The sequence below is a fragment of the Acartia tonsa genome, chromosome 12 (genome assembly GCF_053477335.1).
Source record: "Acartia tonsa isolate MP-2025a chromosome 12, ASM5347733v1, whole genome shotgun sequence".
NCBI classification, from domain to species: Eukaryota; Metazoa; Arthropoda; class Copepoda; order Calanoida; family Acartiidae; genus Acartia; species Acartia tonsa.
Window position 1 is genome coordinate 16,438,669 of NC_137271.1, and position 17,889 is coordinate 16,456,557.

Here is a 17,889-nt window from a genome sequence, read left to right on the forward strand (position 1 = left end):
TTGTTTAGAGTGAAGGAGATATCCATAGGGATAGTATCTAACATGGTGTACTATAATATATCCTTGTTTAGAGTGAAGGAGATATCCATAGAGGGATAGTATCTAACATGGTGTACTATAATATATCCTTGTTTAGAGTGAAGGAGATATCCATAGGGATAGTATCTAACATGGTGTACCATACTATATCCTTGTTTAGAGTGAAGGAGATATCCATAGAGGGATAGTATCTAACATGGTGTACTATAATATATCTTTGTTTAGAGAGAAGGAGATATCCATAGAGGGATAGTATCTAACATGGTGTACTATAATATATCTTTGTTTAGAGTGAAGGAGATATCCATTATCCATAGGGATAGTATCTAACATGGTGTACTATAATATATCTTTGTTTAGAGTGAAGGAGATATCCATAGGGATAGTGTCTAACATGGTGTACTATAATATATCCTTGTTTAGAGTGAAGGAGATATCCATAGGGATAGTATCTAACATGGTGCACCATAATATATCCTTGTTTAGAGTGAAGGAGATGTCCATAGGGATAGTATCTAACATGGTGTACTATAATATATCTTTGTTTAGAGTGAAGGAGATATCCATAGGGATAGTATCTAACATGGTGTACCATAATATATCCTTGTTTTAGAGTGAAGGAGATATCCATAGGGATAGTATCTAACATAGTGTACCATAATATATCTTTGTTTAGAGTGAAGGAGATATCCATAGGGATAGTATCTAACATGGTGTACTATAATATATCTTTGTTTAGAGTGAAGGAGATATCCATAGGGATAGTATCTAACATGGTGTACTATACTATATCTTTGTTTAGAGTGAAGGAGATATCCATAGAGGGATAGTATCTAACATGGTGTACTATAATATATCCTTGTTTAGAGTAAAGGAGATATCCATTATCCATAGGGATAGTATCTAACATGGTGTACCATAATATATCTTTGTTTAGAGTGAAGGAGATATCCATAGGGATATTATCTAACATGGTGTACTATAATATATCTTTGTTTAGAGTGAAGGAGATATCCATAGAGGGATAGTATCTAACATGGTGTACTATAATATATCCTTGTTTAGAGTGAAGGAGATATCCATAGGGATAGTATCTAACATGGTGTACTATAATATATCCTTGTTTAGAGTGAAGGAGATATCCATAGAGGGATAGTATCTAACATGGTGTACCATAATATATCCTTGTTTAGAGTGAAGGAGATATCCATAGGGATAGTATCTAACATGGTGTACTATAATATATCTTTGTTTAGAGTGAAGGAGATATCCATAGGGATAGTATCTAACATGGTGTACCATAATATATCCTTGTTTAGAGTGAAGGAGATATCCATAGGGATAGTATCTAACATGGTGTACCATAATATATCTTTGTTTAGAGTGAAGGAGATATACATAGGGATAGTATCTAACATGGTGTACTATAATTGTCCTTGTTTAGAGTAAAGGAGATATCCATAGGGATAGTATCTAACATGGTGTACCATAATATATCTTTGTTTAGAGTGAAGGAGATATCCATAGGGATAGTATCTAACATGGTTTACTCTAATATATCCTTGTTTAGAGTAAAGGAGATATCCATAGGGATAGTATCTAACATGGTGTACCATAATATATCCTTATTTAGAGTGAAGGAGATATCCATAGGGATAGTATCTAACATGGTGTACCATAATATATCTTTGTTTAGAGAGAAGGAGATATCCATAGGGATAGTATCTAACATGGTGTACTATAATATATCTTTGTTTAGAGTAAAGGAGATATCCATAGGGATAGTATCTAACATGGTACTATAATATATCTTTGTTTAGAGTGAAGGAGATATCCATAGGGATAGTATCTAACATGGTGTACTATAATATATCTTTGTTTAGAGTGAAGGAGATATCCATAGAGGGATAGTATCTAACATGGTGTACCATAATATATCTTTGTTTAGAATGAAGGAGATATCCATAGGGATAGTATCTAACATGGTGTACCATAATATATCCTTGTTTAGAGTGAAGGAGATATCCATAGGGATAGTATCTAACATAGTGTACCATAATATATCTTTGTTTAGAGTGAAGGAGATATCCATGGGGATAGTATCTAACATGGTGTACTATAATATATCTTTGTTTAGAGTGAAGGAGATATCCATAGAGGGATAGTATCTAACATGGTGTACTATAATATATCCTTGTTTAGAGGAAAGGAGATATCCATTATCCATAGGGATAGTATCTAACATGGTGTACCATAATATATCTTTGTTTAGAGTGAAGGAGATATCCATAGGGATAGTATCTAACATGGTGTACTATAATATATCTTTGTTTAGAGTAAAGGAGATATCCATAGGGATAGTATCTAACATGGTGTACCATAATATATCTTTGTTTAGAGTGAAGGAGATATCCATAGGGATAGTATCTAACATGGTGTACCATAATATATCCTTGTTTAGAGTGAAGGAGATATCCATAGGGATAGTATCGAACATGGTGTACCACGAGGCATCATTTGTCAGTATCATGGACAAGGACGTTTGTTTAGGTAAGTTGCAAAGGAGCGTAGCTACTCTTTAGGAAATATATTTCATATTTTTCACAGTAGCTTTTCTCCTATTTCTAGTCTTTGCGGGAGGCTCTAACCCTGCTGCGAAGCCAATTGCCTAACCCTGCTGCGGGGCAATCACCTAACCCAATATAACCTAACCTAAAATAACCTATCAAAAGCCATTTTAAAAATACGACGAATCGCCCCGAAAGGTTCTATACCCGAATGTTTTAAATAATTTCTTGTGTCAGTTATAGCTGTTTCATATTTATAATGGTAAATCATTAGTTGAAAAGTTTGGACATTGCTAGTTTGGAATCAACCAATCAGAATTCTATAACCAAAGTTTCTAATCCAATGAATAAGATAACGTAATTTTAAAACTGTGGGTACCAGTGTAATTTACAGTCCATAGTCAACTTCCTCCCTGATAGCAGCTTTAATAGTTATTTCTCGCATCGTATTATAAACGGCTTTCCGCGGATATAGAAAGTACAATCATTATGATTGTATATTTCTATATTTGTAGAAAGCTGGATATAATACGATCCTAGACATAGTTTTTTCGTATGGATAAGAACCGTTTCCTATCCACCGGATTGGAATGAATACGAGAAAAGTTTTTACATTTTTTTGTATTTTTTATAACTTCTATTTTTGGTATTTTTCATCGTTATTTAAAAATGAATAATGATTTTTATTTGTATAGAATCAAAGACTAGACCCCTCATGTTTTTTTTTTATCAATTATAAAATATTTTTAAAAATTCAAATAAATGAGATTTAAAAAAAATTATTTTATAAATCTACGTAGGTAACAAAGGGGGATATATGGATAATCATTCTTTAATATTATTGCTATTGCTATTCTAATAAGTATTGCAAACTATGCATCGCATCGAATCATAGACAACTTTTCACAGATATCAAAATTAAAAAAGGGGGGGGGGGAAATGCAACCATCTCGTAATCAATGTATAAATGGCACTTAGAATTCGAATTTCGATCTGAAATTTTGCATGAGTAATCCTTGGTAGGTCTATTTTCCCTAAATCTAACAAAAAGTTGGAAAAGTAACGGCTAATGGCTGGTGGCTCAGCAAAATAAACGGCTATACAGCTGAGCCGTTACTTTTCCAACTTTTTGTTCGATTTAGGGAAAATAGACCTACCAAGGATTACTCATGCAAAATTTCAGATCGAAATTCGAATTCTTAGTGCCATTTATACATTGATTACGAGATGGTTGCATTAAAAACTCCCCCTTTATATGATTATATTCAATATTGTTAACCCCGAGGGTCCAAAGGCCCATGCTATCAAAACTATGTATCAATTTTATGATATTTATATTGATATTCGTAGAAAATTGCTGTAATACGATGCTGAACATGATTTTTCAGCGTGGCTGAGAACTGAGGTAGATTCTTAAAAAAAATTTGCCCCACTGATCGCTTAGTGGGGCAAAATTGTTTTCGTGAAAAATCCACCAAAATCACATTAAAAATCTACAAAAATTAAACAAAATCATAGAAGGGTTATTGACATAAGATTTTATACCTATAATTTTTGTAGATTTTTTATGTGATTTTGGAGGATTTTTCACGAAAACAATTTTACCCCACTAAGCGATTAGTGGGGCAATTTTATTTTAAGAATCCACCCATGGTTGTTAGCCAGTGAATATCGAAGCAACACTGAAAACAAACAAAAAATCTTAACACCTAAATGTTTCGGAAAAAATGATTCATGATTTATATTTATGTACATTGCCCTCTTATCTTTTAAATACTTAAATCTTTGGATGTTTTCATAATTTCCTTTTTTACAGATTTTTATTCTCTTCCACTGATCCTATACAAAAATCGATGCTTTCCCTCATCTTTCAAGCTCTAAAACCCCACTCTTTGTTTTCAAAATAAAATGAAAATTAGGGGGGGGGGGTATCTTTGTCATACACCTGCTGGGTCCTCAGCCCTGCTGGGATACCTAATACACATTACAACCTAAGTTCCTTGATCTAAAGTGACAAACGAACATAACTAACCCCTGCTCTTATTTTTAATCAATCAATCAATCAATTCAAAAAAATGTAAGGGAATTGGGGGTTCTGTTCTCTTCTAGGCACTTTCAGTGAAACCTTCCAAATCTCTCTCTCTTTCTCCCTGGCCTAATTCTTTTGTGTTTTATTATTTGAAAGAAGAAATATTTGGTCCCGAGAATTTGAAACCTTTTGTTTTTCATCTCGTAGGAGACAGAACAGGGATGTTTATGATCATTAAAAGCGAAACATGGGTAAATTAATACTGTTAAAATATCCCCTTCAACTAGCGGTAGCCCCGCCGGGTTAAGGCAAAGGAAAAAAACTACCCTTTTCCCTCCCTTTTTTCCAATTTATTTCAGAATAAGAGGGGAGGGGTTTATTGTTCGACAGCCTACCGTGAGGTAAAGCGCCGCTTATCCTATATTCTAATGTCTGTCGGTTTGGTCTGAGGAAATATGCCCACGAGTAAAAAACATAATCCAACTCCCCCCCAAAAAAAGTTTAACAGGGGCCTCTAGAGACAAGAGGCGAGGTAGCTAGTAAAAATTCCTCCCAAATATTGGATAAACTTAATATAATATACTAGAATTCATAAAAACAATGTACTAATGATTATTTTTTAATTGATTTCTACGGAACTAACTCTTCTTGCCATTTGAGTTGTGTTGTTCCACGTCCTTATGAAATGAAACAAACCAATGATAAGGATCAGTAAAATAGATGCGCTATATAAAGAGATAGATAGATATTTCTTTGCTGTTTAATTCTTTTAGTTAAGTACTTTTTACACTGGAAGGAAATTCAATTAAAATATTTGAGAAGAGAAAAAAAATGTAACCCAATGTAACTTAACTTAACATGAACTAAAGTAATAAACAAACAAAACGAAAATTACCCTTCTTTCCTTTATTTTCAACTAGCGGCTACGCCCCTAGAAGCCTCTAGGGGCACTGGTAGGAGGGGGAAAAGTCGTCCTCATCACATTTTAAATTTGAGTTTCAAAAGAGTTAAAATATTTTGGGGGGAGGAGGTTGAAGACACCTTTTCCAAAAATAGTTTAAAACCTTCCCAGCACCTATAAGAAGCTTCATTGTAAAGGAGAACAATATCGGTTCAGCGGTTAGCGAGATCCTTCGGGACAGACAAAAAACCCTTACTATTTTATATAATAGGATTTAATTAAAAATATGTGGTAGGGGTTATTTTTGCTTAACAAAGCACTATGAGGAAAAGCTCCTTATCATCTTGATAATCGTTGTTTAATGGAGGCAAACAAAAGTTTATCCTTATAAGAATTATCTAAAGTATTATTATGTTATTAATTAACCTTATTTTTAGAAAGAACGTTGAAGTTAATAGAAGAAAAGGACTCGCCAACTCTTTTAATTGTTTTCAGGCATTTACATTTTATTTTCCATAAGGAAATAGTATTTAAATAAAATGACTAATATAAATTGACAATATTAAAATTAAATTTGTAAAAAAAGCATAATTTTTTTTGCAATATTCCGAAAATTTGGATGCAAGCTTCCAGTCAAATGCGCTTATTAGGTCAAATGCATAGTATAATTAAACAAATAAATAAGAACAGTTTGACCTAATAAGCGCATTTAACTTGAAGCTATCAATCAATTTCACGGAATATTGCTAAAAGTTGTAAAGTTGTATATTAAAGATATTGAATTTAAAATGTAAAATGCAGGTGTCTTCATTCCTATGGATATAATCTATTCAATCTTATTCACAGGTAAACATTTTTTCCAGTATGGCTTTGAAACCGATTCATATCCGCTGGATTAGAACCGGTTCTCGGCAATACTATCAAAACATGTATAGATCATCGTATTGCAGACAATTTTCCACGGAAATTCTATTAAATAATCATCTCATAATAAATGATTAAATCTGAATTTCGTTACGAAACTTGGCATGAGTAATCCTTGATAGGTCTTTTTTCCCTAATTTGAACAAAAAGTTGGAAAAGTACCAGCTAACGGCTGTCGGCTCAGCCGTTTAGCCATTTTTTAGCTATTTTTATGGCAAATCCGTCACAAAACATATCTCCACATAATACTCTTTGCTGCTCCAAAACGTTTTCAAACGGTTCTAGTCGGTAGTTTCTGGTACTAGAAATTTAAAAAAAATAGTTTTTGGTATCATTTCACATGATTTAAAGCAAAAGTATGCAATAGTATAGGGGCATAGTTGGGAAAAAGCCTAATGTGTTTTTTGGGACGCCTTTTATTTATTTATTAAAGAAAATAGAAATTTTCACATGAAAGATTATTTGTATACATATTTATCAAAAGATAAAAGCACTTGGAAATCTTTTATAAAAATCTTTAAAAGTACAAATTTCTATGAATGAATATTACAATATATAAGATTTGAATAATAATAGACATTCGATAGAATCCCATTTTAACCAGTAGACCAACCATTTTTTTTTTAGAAGCGAAGCTACCCTATAATTCACTTTTCTGTCCGTCATCAGTCAGTCCATAACGCTATATGAATATATGACTTTCTCGGCTATTTAAGGTAGACAGCTGAAATTTTCAGTGAAGATTCCTATATTGACATGCACATTTATTTTTAATTTTTATTGTGCTTCAGTACTTATTGATTTTGTCATTCTTGTTTTTGTATTTTAAAGATTATTCAATTATTCAGAGCCTTCTTGGAAATTTTAAGAATTAAGGATCCATTATATTCTTATTAGTTAGTTATTGATATTTTTTTTGCAATAACGAGCAAAGCTAAAATACAAATTTCTTTTCTCTGTATGATACGACGAATTGTCTTTTTTTCTCTCTGCTTTTTTATTATCCCTTATGTTTTTCGCGCGCATTTTTCATCATTGTTTGTCTTCGTCCTTGTTTTGTTGAATACATTTCCCTTAATCCCTGTTGATAGCTGAATCTTTTGTTTGTTAAGATCATCAGATACTTCAACCAAAGAGGAATCCAGAAATATCTTGGAAAAGTTTTTGATATTTTTATCTGTACCATCGGTTGTTCAAAATATTGGTAAGTACTTTAGGGGCACTTGAATAAAGGGAAGAGAGTTAAAAGTTATGAAACCTCGCTGTAACTATGATGATATGTAAAATATATAAAATCATATCGCTAGATCATTAGCTAGATCCTTCGCTATAGCACAAACACATAAACGTAACAAAGCTAAACATCGTATTACTTTTATAAATGGATTAGCAGTTCAACCCTACAAGTATAATGAATGTCAGTTTGTATATCTGTTGATTAACTTTATTTTTCATTTTGTTAGGTACAACTAGGTAAAGTTCAGACTGGCCAGAGTGTACGTTTTGTACGTTTTGTACGTTACGCATCGAATCTGTGTACGTTCTGGACGTTATTTTGATATGTGTACGTAACGTATTTTGAAATTTGTATTTTTGTACGTTTTACGTTTTTTAAAAAAATAATAAGAATCAAATATTAGCAGAAAAGTAATTTGTATGTTTTGTACGAAAATTTTAACAAAAACTATAGGTGTATTATATTAAATAAATTCAATATTATCTTAATTTTCTTTTAAATTTAAGTGAATCGGTGGTGCAGGCACAACCTAAAAATTATATTCTAAGTTATCTCACTTCTGAATATTAACCCTATTCTTCCATTGACATATCCCCGACTATTAACCTTTTTTTCTTCCATTGACCTATCCCCGACTATTAACCTTTTTTTCTTCCATTGACCTATCCCCGACTATTAACCTTTTTTTCTTCCATTGACCTATCCCCGACTATTAACCTTTTTTTCTTCCATTGAGCTATCCCCGACTATTAACCTTTTTTTCTTCCATTGACCTATCCCCGACTATTAATAATTTTTCTTTTTTATTGACCTATCCCTGACTATTAACCTTTTTTTCTTCCATTGACCTATCCCCGACTATTAATTTTCTTTTCTTCCATTGATCTATCCTTGACTATTAACTTTTTTTCTTTCATTGACCTATCCCCGACTATTAATTTTTTTTCTTCCATTGACCTATCCCTGACTATTAACCTTTTTTCTTCCATCGACCTATCCCCGACTATTAACCTTTTTTCTTCCATTGACCTATCCCCGACTATTAATCATTTTTCTTCCATTGACCTATCCCTGACTATTAACTTTTTTTTCTTCCATTGACCTATCCCCGACTATTAATTTTTTTTCTTCCATTGACCTATCCCTGACTATTAACCTTTTTTCTTCCATTGACCTATCCCCGACTATTAATCATTTTTCTTCCATTGACCTATCCCTGACTATTAACTTTTTTTTCTTCCATTGACCTATCCCTGACTATTAATTTTTTTCTTCCATTGACCTTTCCCCGACTATTAATCATTTTCTTCCATTGACCTATCCCCGACTATTAATCTTATTTCTTCCATTGACCTATCCCTCAATTTATCTCTCTCTCCGAACCATACTATAAATCTAGTTACTACAAATCAAGTTACTCATAAAGATTACTACGAATTTTATAGTTTCGTTTATTCATCACTTTTTAAAGATTTAATGTCCCTCTCTCTCACTTATATTATTTTATTTAAAACCGTATTTATAATTTTGTCTCTCTTTCTTTAAAATATTTTAGGATCCCAATGTTTTTTGTTTAAAATTATCGTCCTGAAAGGGTTAAACTATTTAGCTAAATGTTAAATTTTAGTTTAATATCTGAACACATTCGGGCGCGTCGCTAGTATCATATTACATTAAAACTTAGTTTTCCTTGATTTACGATATTATAAACTTAAATTTTCTATTTTATAAATATAAAGGGGGGGGGGGGGGCGAAAGTGACACTTCTTGTAACCAAAACTAAAAGTCAACAAAGGAATTCAACTAAAAAAAGAGTTACAGGTCTGAGATTTTGCATGGCAGTTGCTTTATAGGGGTACAATATGGAACTGTGAAGAAACGGCGGCGCAACCGCCGAAAACCGCCGTTTCCCGCCGAAATTTTTTTGCCTTTTCTCGGCGGTTTTCGGCGGTTGCGCCGCCGTTTTTCACAGTTCCATATTGTACCCCTATAAAGCAACTGCCATGCAAAATGTCAGACCTGTAACTCTTTTTTTAGTTGAGTTCCTTTGACTTTTAGTTTTGGTTTCAAAAAGTGTCACTTTCGCCCCCCCCCCCCCTTTAATACTTTAATATAATTTGAATAGCAACATAAAATAAAAAAATTAATTTATTCTTCATAGAGTAAAATAATGGGTCTTATCATTCTGGTCATTGAGAGTTTATTATTGATTATTGAACCAGTATGAGTTTTTAACATCTGACCTTTGGAAAACTTGAGCTCATTTATAGACATTTATTTCCTATATAGATCTGTCATGGATCTTGATGCAATACAGCAGGCCGTTTTGTAAATGTTAAAAATTGGAAGATTTCATTAAATAAAAGTAATCGCAAATATAAGTATTAGGTTTATTACTTTGGACAAAATCTTTTTGCTATACTGTTATTTATTTGATTTTCGTTAATTTTTCGATCTTTCTTAAAATTCTAACTAGAGCTTATCACTTCTTGTCAGAAAACTTTAGTATATTACTTTGGACAAAATCGTTTAGCTACACTTGTTTTTGTAATAACATGTTTGAAAATTCATTTGTTATTTTTTTCAGATGGAAATATTAGATAATCTATAAATTTTATTATAATTCAAAAATGATTTAGAAAATCAGTTGAAGTTTGTTTCGGTAGTAGTAAGTGTTACACCTTAAATTCTGTATTATACTAACTTTTATTATTAAAATTATAATAAGAGTGTACCTATTGTTTATTTACTTAACATCTCACTAAACATACCTTTAGTATACAACATATAGATATTAATGTATTAATATAGATAACTAGAAGAAAATATACATTATGTGTTTTTATTATGTACGTTTTTTGTACGTTTTTTTGTACGTTTTTTGATTTTTTTTATGTACGTAACGTATTTTTTTGTGTACGTTTTGTACGTTTTTTATTTTCAAAATTCACTGGCCAGTCTGAAAGTTATTCATTTGTTTTTTTAAGATTCTTTGTTCTACTAAATTATAAAAGATACTCTATAAAATGTTTTTATTGTACAAATAAAATCAAAAGTAGAGCATCGACTACCCCTATTAACTTAGATGTCCCTAGAGTCCTCCTGGGGCGTAGCCGCTAGTTTACATTAAAAAAAAAATATACAAATCTCTATCATTCTATTTATATTTTCTGTGTTATATCAAAAGATAAGAAAAATAACTTATTTGAACATAAAGAATATTTTATTTTAAATATTTTTTTCCTTTTAAGGTTTTGTTTTGGCTGGTTGTAAGAATAGAACAGGTAAAAATATTATCTCAAATAATCAAATAATGGATGTATTATTACTTGGATCTTACACCAGATTTTCATGCTCTCTAATGAAATGTAACGGGCTAAAATAACGATTCCCTCCTTCCACTCATTTACCTTATCCCTTCGCCTGTATAAACGAACTGACCAATAAGTGAGTTCCAAATTATCAACCTAAATTGACGACAAATTTTCCCCTGTCAATATGTATTATGCATCCATTTTTCCGAAGCAAGGGAGGCGAAGCCTCCTAAAACACCTTTTGCCTCTGGTTTTATTTGAGAATAATATTTTAGTTTTACAAAACTGTGCCAGATTTTTAAGCATTTTATCTGAGCTGTGGGATTTTACTGAAGAAAGAAAGAAAATGTGTCAGTATTATACAGGTAACAAATACAGGGATCTAAAGGGATAAGACAATGGACGATAAATTGATAACATTCTCAGTTTAATACACAAAATTACCCCTTCTGTAGATTACAATTAGTGGTTGAAACGTTTGGACGACATTCAACCTAATAAACCAACCATTCAAAATTCACTGTAGTCCCCAAAGTTGTTTAGCTAACGAATAAGAAAACATTATTAAAAAACTTTGGGGACTAGTGTGTTAAAAAGCCCATTGTCTCCTCTCTCTCTGCCATTGACGTCAACTGGTGGGGGTAAAGGAGTGTTTGTTTAACCACCTCAAAATTTATATAAAAAATGTGTTATATTTTCCCCTTCAAACCTTTGAAACCCCTTATAAACTGATTTTTATTTCATTATAAATAAATTTAATTAAAAGTTCGGTTTTATAACAAATTCGGAAAGCGCAGCTACCCATTAAAAGTGTATGCTCGTCCGTATGATTGTCCGTCAAACACCAAAACATAAATGTTCTTCTATTGTGGCCTATACTCTGCATTAATTTCGAACTACATTATCATAATCCTTATACAGTTGTTTTACAATCAGAGAGAAGTTTTAGAACCACGTTGTCTTATTTGTTGGCTCAAAACTTTGGATACTACTGATTTGTGATTTGTTGGTTCAATGATAGTAGTGCTGGAAACTTCTCAACCATTAATTTTAATTTACCGAAGGGTTAATTTTGTTTATTACCATTAGGGATATATATATTTATTCACCCCTTGCTTATCGCTTGAGATCCCTAGCTTTTAGCTTCATGCTGCTGCGCTACTTATCTATAAAATCGTCCCTGTTAATTAAATAGAATATGATTTAACAAGATCTAAATTAATAAACATGACGTACATTTAATAATCCGGATTCTAGATATCCCGCTGTTTACATAGATATTAAACAAGGATGTCAACATCCATAAGTAAAGAAGCACACACATATCATAAAAAAGTGAGTTATATGTAGGATATGTGATTATTCATTGGTAATAAAAAAAGAAGGAGGGAATATGTATTATCTATAATACAAAGTAGAACGATGTCTGTCCGTCTGTCCGTCTGACCGTCTGTCCGTCTGTCTGTCCGTCCGTCCCTTAAGATCTCGGTAACCACTGAACCGATCGGATTCTACTCTTGAGGGTATATACCTATTGGTCCTGTGGTGGTTTTAAGCTATTTTCTTGGGGGGTGGGACACCCTCAACCCCCCCAAAAACAAAAAAATCCCCCCCATTTTTTTTTTTTTTTTTTTTTTTTTTTTTGAAGAAGAAGAATTCTTTTGTAGAAATATTCTTTTGTAGAAGAATTCTTTTGTAGAAGAATTCTTTTGTAGAAGATTTCTTTTGTAGAAAATTTCTTTTGTAGAAGATTTCTTTAGTTCTTCTTATTTTTTTTTTTGAATTTTTTTTGTTGTCATCTCTTGGGGCAAAGCCCCTAGAGGCTAGGGGCGAAGCCGCTAGTCAAACAATAAATCACTAAACCTATAAAAATCAATATAGACTAAACATATCTTTTGTAACATTGCCGACAGACCTATTGACCGACCAAGTAAGTTGGGATATAGTCCCTTTTGTGGCAACGGCTATTAAGGTGCGTTTCGTCGTAATTCACAGTAGTTTTTCCCCTATTTCTAGCACCTGCGGGGGGGCTCTAACCCTGCAGGGCTAACAGCCTAACCCTGTGGGGTAATCACCTAACCTAACCTAAAATCAAAGGTACTGCAAAAATACGAAGAAACGCCTCTTAAGAGGCGTTGCCACGAAAGGGACTATACCCATAAGTTGTATGCTGGATGCTATTTGGTAAGTGATATCTTTACCAAAAATTCAGCAGTCTATCCTAAATTGAAGTGTATTGGAGCCGGAGCAGCAATTTTTTTGGTGGAGCCGGATCCGGAGCCGTATTTTTCGTTAAAAACGGCTCCGGCTCCAGATTAGCTAAAAATGATTTTTTAAGTAATATTAAAATTTGGTAACAGTCTATTTCCATATAGTAAACTGAAAAACTATTGTTACTTAACAAATAAACACACATCCTTCTAATTTTATATAGCTTTAATCAAATAAAAGCAAAATATTTTCTATTATTTCTTTTATTTTATCAATTTCAATAATGAACAAAAATTGATATATTAATTTTAAGGTAGGAGCCGGAGCCGTATTTCCAGATACGGCTCCGCGGAGCCGGTGCCGCATCAAAATTAAACGGCTTCGACACCCTGCTAAATTGCATCCTAATAGCGTTGCGGACGGACTGACTGACAGACAAAGTGAAGTAACGTATAACAATATTTCTTTGACAAAAAAAAGAACAACAAACATGAAACAGTAAAAATTATTAAAATTATGTGGATAGGAACCGGTTCTCATCCATACGAAAAAACTATGTCTAGCATCGTATTATAAACAGCTTTCTACATTGGACTATAATAGTTATTTCACGCATCCTATTTTAAACAGCTTTACGCGGATATAAAAATGTACAATCATAAGAGTAAAACCAGTTTTTTTTAGCCCGTGCCTTCGGCACCTCGGGGCTAAAAAACTGGTTTTAATAATATAATTGTACATTCTATATCCGCGGAAAGCTGTTTATAATACGATGCGAGAAATAACTATTATAGTCCAATGTCCCATTCCTCCATGGTCAGTTTTGAACTTAGTTGTCCTTGTTAAAAAAACGAGTTTTTAACCTTTATTTAAAATTAATCTAAAATCATGTTTTGTTAAAAAAATTTATAAAGAATTAATCAACAAGTTAACAAAAGATATATTGTTATAAACCACAAAAAAATCTATTCATAGAGAAGTCTTTTGTTTAATATTTTGTAATTTACAAGAATAGTGACAAATATTCGGATAAACAAGCCAGTAGTTGGACCAAAAGTGGACATTGGGCTTTAAATTTATTATACTGGTACCCTGAGTTCCCTTTGCTCTACTAAGCATTTTTTAATTCATGTACCTCATATTATCCAGTATGTCTTCCAAACCGATTAGTATCCGCTGGATTAAAACCAGTTCTCATTCAAACTGAAATAGTTATTTCTCGTATCGTATTATAAACGGCTTTCCGCGGATATAGAATGTACAATTATAATATTAAAACTAGTTTTTTTTAGCCCCGTGGTGCCGGAGGCACCGGCTAAAAAAACTAGTTTTAATCTTATGATTGTACATTTCTATATTCGTAGAAAACTGGATATAATACGATGCTAGACATAGTTTTTTCGTATGGATGAGAAGTTCCGGTTCCTATCCACCGGATTCGAATGAATACGAGAAAATCTTTTATAGCATTTTATTACAGATAATTTTCCACGAACAAAAAAAAACCATAATATTAATACCAGTTTTATTAGACCGGGCCTCCAGCCACTGTCTACAATACGATGCGATAAATAACTATTGTTGTATTTTAGAAGAACAGTTCTTACAATGTGCTCTGGAGGGAGTAAGGGTAAGAAGAATTTATTCTTGTCGTGTGTCATCTCTCTCGCAAACTCTTTCTTATTCATAATAGCCACATATTAGGAAAATTCCCATAAAGTGCTTTGTTATGCACTGAAACCCCTCCTCTTATTTTTAGAAATAAATTGAAAATAGGGGGGAGAGAGGGGAAGAAGTTATTCGTTGTTTTATACGGAGTTTTGCTGTTAAATTAATAAAACGTTGTGATAAATTTAAAAATCTTTTTTGTTTTATTGTTTACTTAAAATTTAAAGATTTTTTCGTACAGTGATTTTACATTGGAAGACAAAAATTTGCCTGGTTATTATTTTTCTCTACTTTCAAATTACCGTCAATTCTAAAAATTATTATTTTAAAAACTTTTTTACTAGGAAAGTATTGGAGAGGACAAAACTGAGAAGCATTTTATGGTTTTCCTGTATTTAATTTTTGAAAGAGATCTAGGAATTGACTTAATTACATTTTAATTGATATATAGAGAAACCAAAAAACTCGGGGAGGAATGGGACATTAGTCTGTTCATTACACTAGTCCCCAAATTTTTATTTTAAGTTGGCTTAACAACTTTGGTGATTTTTATTAAATTTTGATTGATTGGTTTATTAGGTTGGGTGTACTGTCCCAACGTTTCAACCACTAACTGTAATCTAATGGGATGGGATAACAGATCTATAGTAGTGTTTTACTCTAATGAAGGGATAATTTTTGTAAAAACTTCATTTAACAAGAGCAATGTTACTCGTCATTTATCTTTATCTTACAAGGGTGTCACTAGGCAGGGGGGGGGGTATTGGGGGTTGAATATAGCCCCCATCTACTATCGTACTTTTACATGTCTCAACGTTTTAGATAAATTAAAACAAATAGGTAATAACGAATTTCATTATGTTGTTGTTAAAATGTAAGGAAAATCACTTGTCCATTATTTTTTTGTTACTTAACGAAAGTAATTATGAACAATTTTTAGAAAAGGATTTGTATTCTTCCATTTCAACACAGGTAAATTTTTTTTATCCAATTTTCCGCTTGATAAGAACCAGTTCTGAGCCATACTGAAAAATTATTTATTGTATTGTGTTGTATTGTAGACTATTTTTCACGAGTGATGAAATGAAAATCATAAAAATATTACTAGCTCTTTTGTTGGACCTGTCCTGCGGCCCCTAGTGGCCAAGAAAACTAGAATCAATATAATTTTTCATATTACTATCCACGTAAAGCTGTCTATAGTTGCGATAAATCACTATTTTACAGCTGCTGTATTATTAATGTCTGTATGTCCATACCATTTATTGTCTTTATCAATAATTTAAAGAGAATCGCCTAAATGATATAAAATTTTTAAATTGAAGAATTTCACAATAGCAAGAAAATACAATATGTATCTGATGTTTATTAAGTGGATGTTGTGAGAAATTCTCGCATTACATTTAAAAATGTCTCTCCTCACTGACCATGGAGAAACTTATTAACCAATATCTGAGGACTACATTAGCAATCTAAATTGATGATAAAAATTCCCCTGGCACAATATCCACGTATTCTTTATCCATTTATTTATGTATTATACCATTATTCTTGGGGAATTTCCTTTAAAATATTTGAAGATTATTTTAAAATTTCTTATTAAGTTTAATAAGAAGTGTATTTGTACTTTATAATTTAGATGATTAAATTGTGTGGAAAACTATTAGAAGAACATATTTTGGAATACAGCTCTATTGATGAAAATGATTTAGGTAAATTTTAATTAAAAGAATAATCAGCATTTTCCCTCTGAGTGCCTTATTGAGCACAGAATTCACCCCCCCCCCCCTCATTAAAAAATATATGTATAAGTATTGATGTATAATCAAGACAACTACCTGGCCCAAGTGGTGGAGACCCTTTTCGTATGCTAACAATAGGAACATGGCTGTGTTTTGGCTATTAGCTGATTTCAAAGACCCAATTTCTTTTATTTGTTTATTATGAGGTTAGGTTAGGTTTAATTGGTTACTTGATGGCCCCACAGGGTTAGGGTAATATTTCAAAAATAAGAATTAGAGGGGGGGGAGGGGTTTAGTGCTCGACAGGTATTTTAATAGAAAACACTAAATAAACTATAATGTTATAAGCTTAGATTCTCTTTAAATATTATATTTATTTCAACCTCCACTTTTTGAAGAAGAAAACTTTTGTAAGTAGGTAGGTATCTCTCTTTTTTTCAAAAGAAGTTTTTTTAAACATAACCACGAAAAAAAAGTTATATGTGAGGCTTCCTTAAATATTTTAATTTCTTTGTCTGTTCGTTATTTCAACTCAAGGAACAAATACAGAAATGGATATAGAATATACGTGGATATTATGACAGGGGAAATATTGTAGTCAATTTAGGTTGCTAACATGGTCAGTTCTTTCATCTAGTAGGAGGGGATGGGGTAAAGGGGGGTGGATGGGTGATCGTTTTTTAGAGAACATGGAAATCTGTTGTAAAGTCCAAGTAATTATACATCCATTACTTTTTTAGTATATTTGTTTAGAATTTCTGTTCAACATAAGTTACGTGATGAAAAGTTGCCTGGACAGTGGGGAGTATTCAGAGTTGCCGACAAATATTCTAACTATTTCTAAAGGTAAACCAAAATAGTGGATAGTTGGGAGTATTTAGAGTTGCCGACAAATATTCTAACTATTTTTAAAGGTAAACCAAAATAGTGGATAGTGGCAAGTATTTAGAGATGCCGACAAATATTCTAACTATTTCTAAAGGTAAATCAAAATAGTGGATAGTGGCAAGTATTCAGAGTTGCTGACAAATATTCTAACTATTTCTAAAGGTAAACCAAAATAGTGGATAGTGGGGGGTATTCAGAGTTGCCGACAAATATTCTAACTATTTTTAAAGGTAAACCAAAATAGTGGATAGTGGCAAGTATTCAGAGTTGCCGACAAATATTCTAACTATTTCTAAAGGTAAACCAAAATAGTGGATAGTGGGGGGTATTCAGAGTTGCCGACAAATATTCTAACTATTTCTAAAGGTA

At 32.2% G+C, this 17,889-nt stretch overlaps 1 protein-coding gene and 1 long non-coding RNA gene across 4 annotated transcripts in view; one reads left to right on the forward strand and one right to left on the reverse strand.

Moving 5' to 3' along the window:
* Positions 1-17,889, forward strand: part of LOC145334748 (protein saal1) — a 32,130-nt gene that overhangs the window by 4,466 nt on the left and 9,775 nt on the right. For all 3 annotated transcript variants that reach the window (XR_013884946.1, XR_013884947.1, XM_080180346.1), the window contains exons 6-16: positions 2,501-2,589; positions 5,974-6,031; positions 6,338-6,382; positions 7,573-7,664; positions 10,949-10,981; positions 11,287-11,376; positions 14,815-14,852; positions 15,235-15,304; positions 15,828-15,862; positions 16,530-16,602; positions 17,386-17,478. Coding sequence is in view for 1 of the 3 variants with exons in the window: in XM_080180346.1 (XP_080036472.1) it covers positions 2,501-2,589; positions 5,974-6,031; positions 6,338-6,382; positions 7,573-7,664; positions 10,949-10,981; positions 11,287-11,376; positions 14,815-14,852; positions 15,235-15,304; positions 15,828-15,862; positions 16,530-16,602; positions 17,386-17,478 (716 nt within the window). In the remaining 2 variants the exon portion in view is untranslated. The remainder of the gene's footprint in view (positions 1-2,500; positions 2,590-5,973; positions 6,032-6,337; positions 6,383-7,572; positions 7,665-10,948; positions 10,982-11,286; positions 11,377-14,814; positions 14,853-15,234; positions 15,305-15,827; positions 15,863-16,529; positions 16,603-17,385; positions 17,479-17,889) is intronic.
* Positions 8,354-10,551, reverse strand: LOC145334249 (uncharacterized). Its single transcript, XR_013884778.1, has 2 exons — positions 8,691-10,551; positions 8,354-8,545 (listed from the first exon to the last, which is right to left on the reverse strand). It is a non-coding gene; the product is annotated as an uncharacterized LOC145334249 (long non-coding RNA).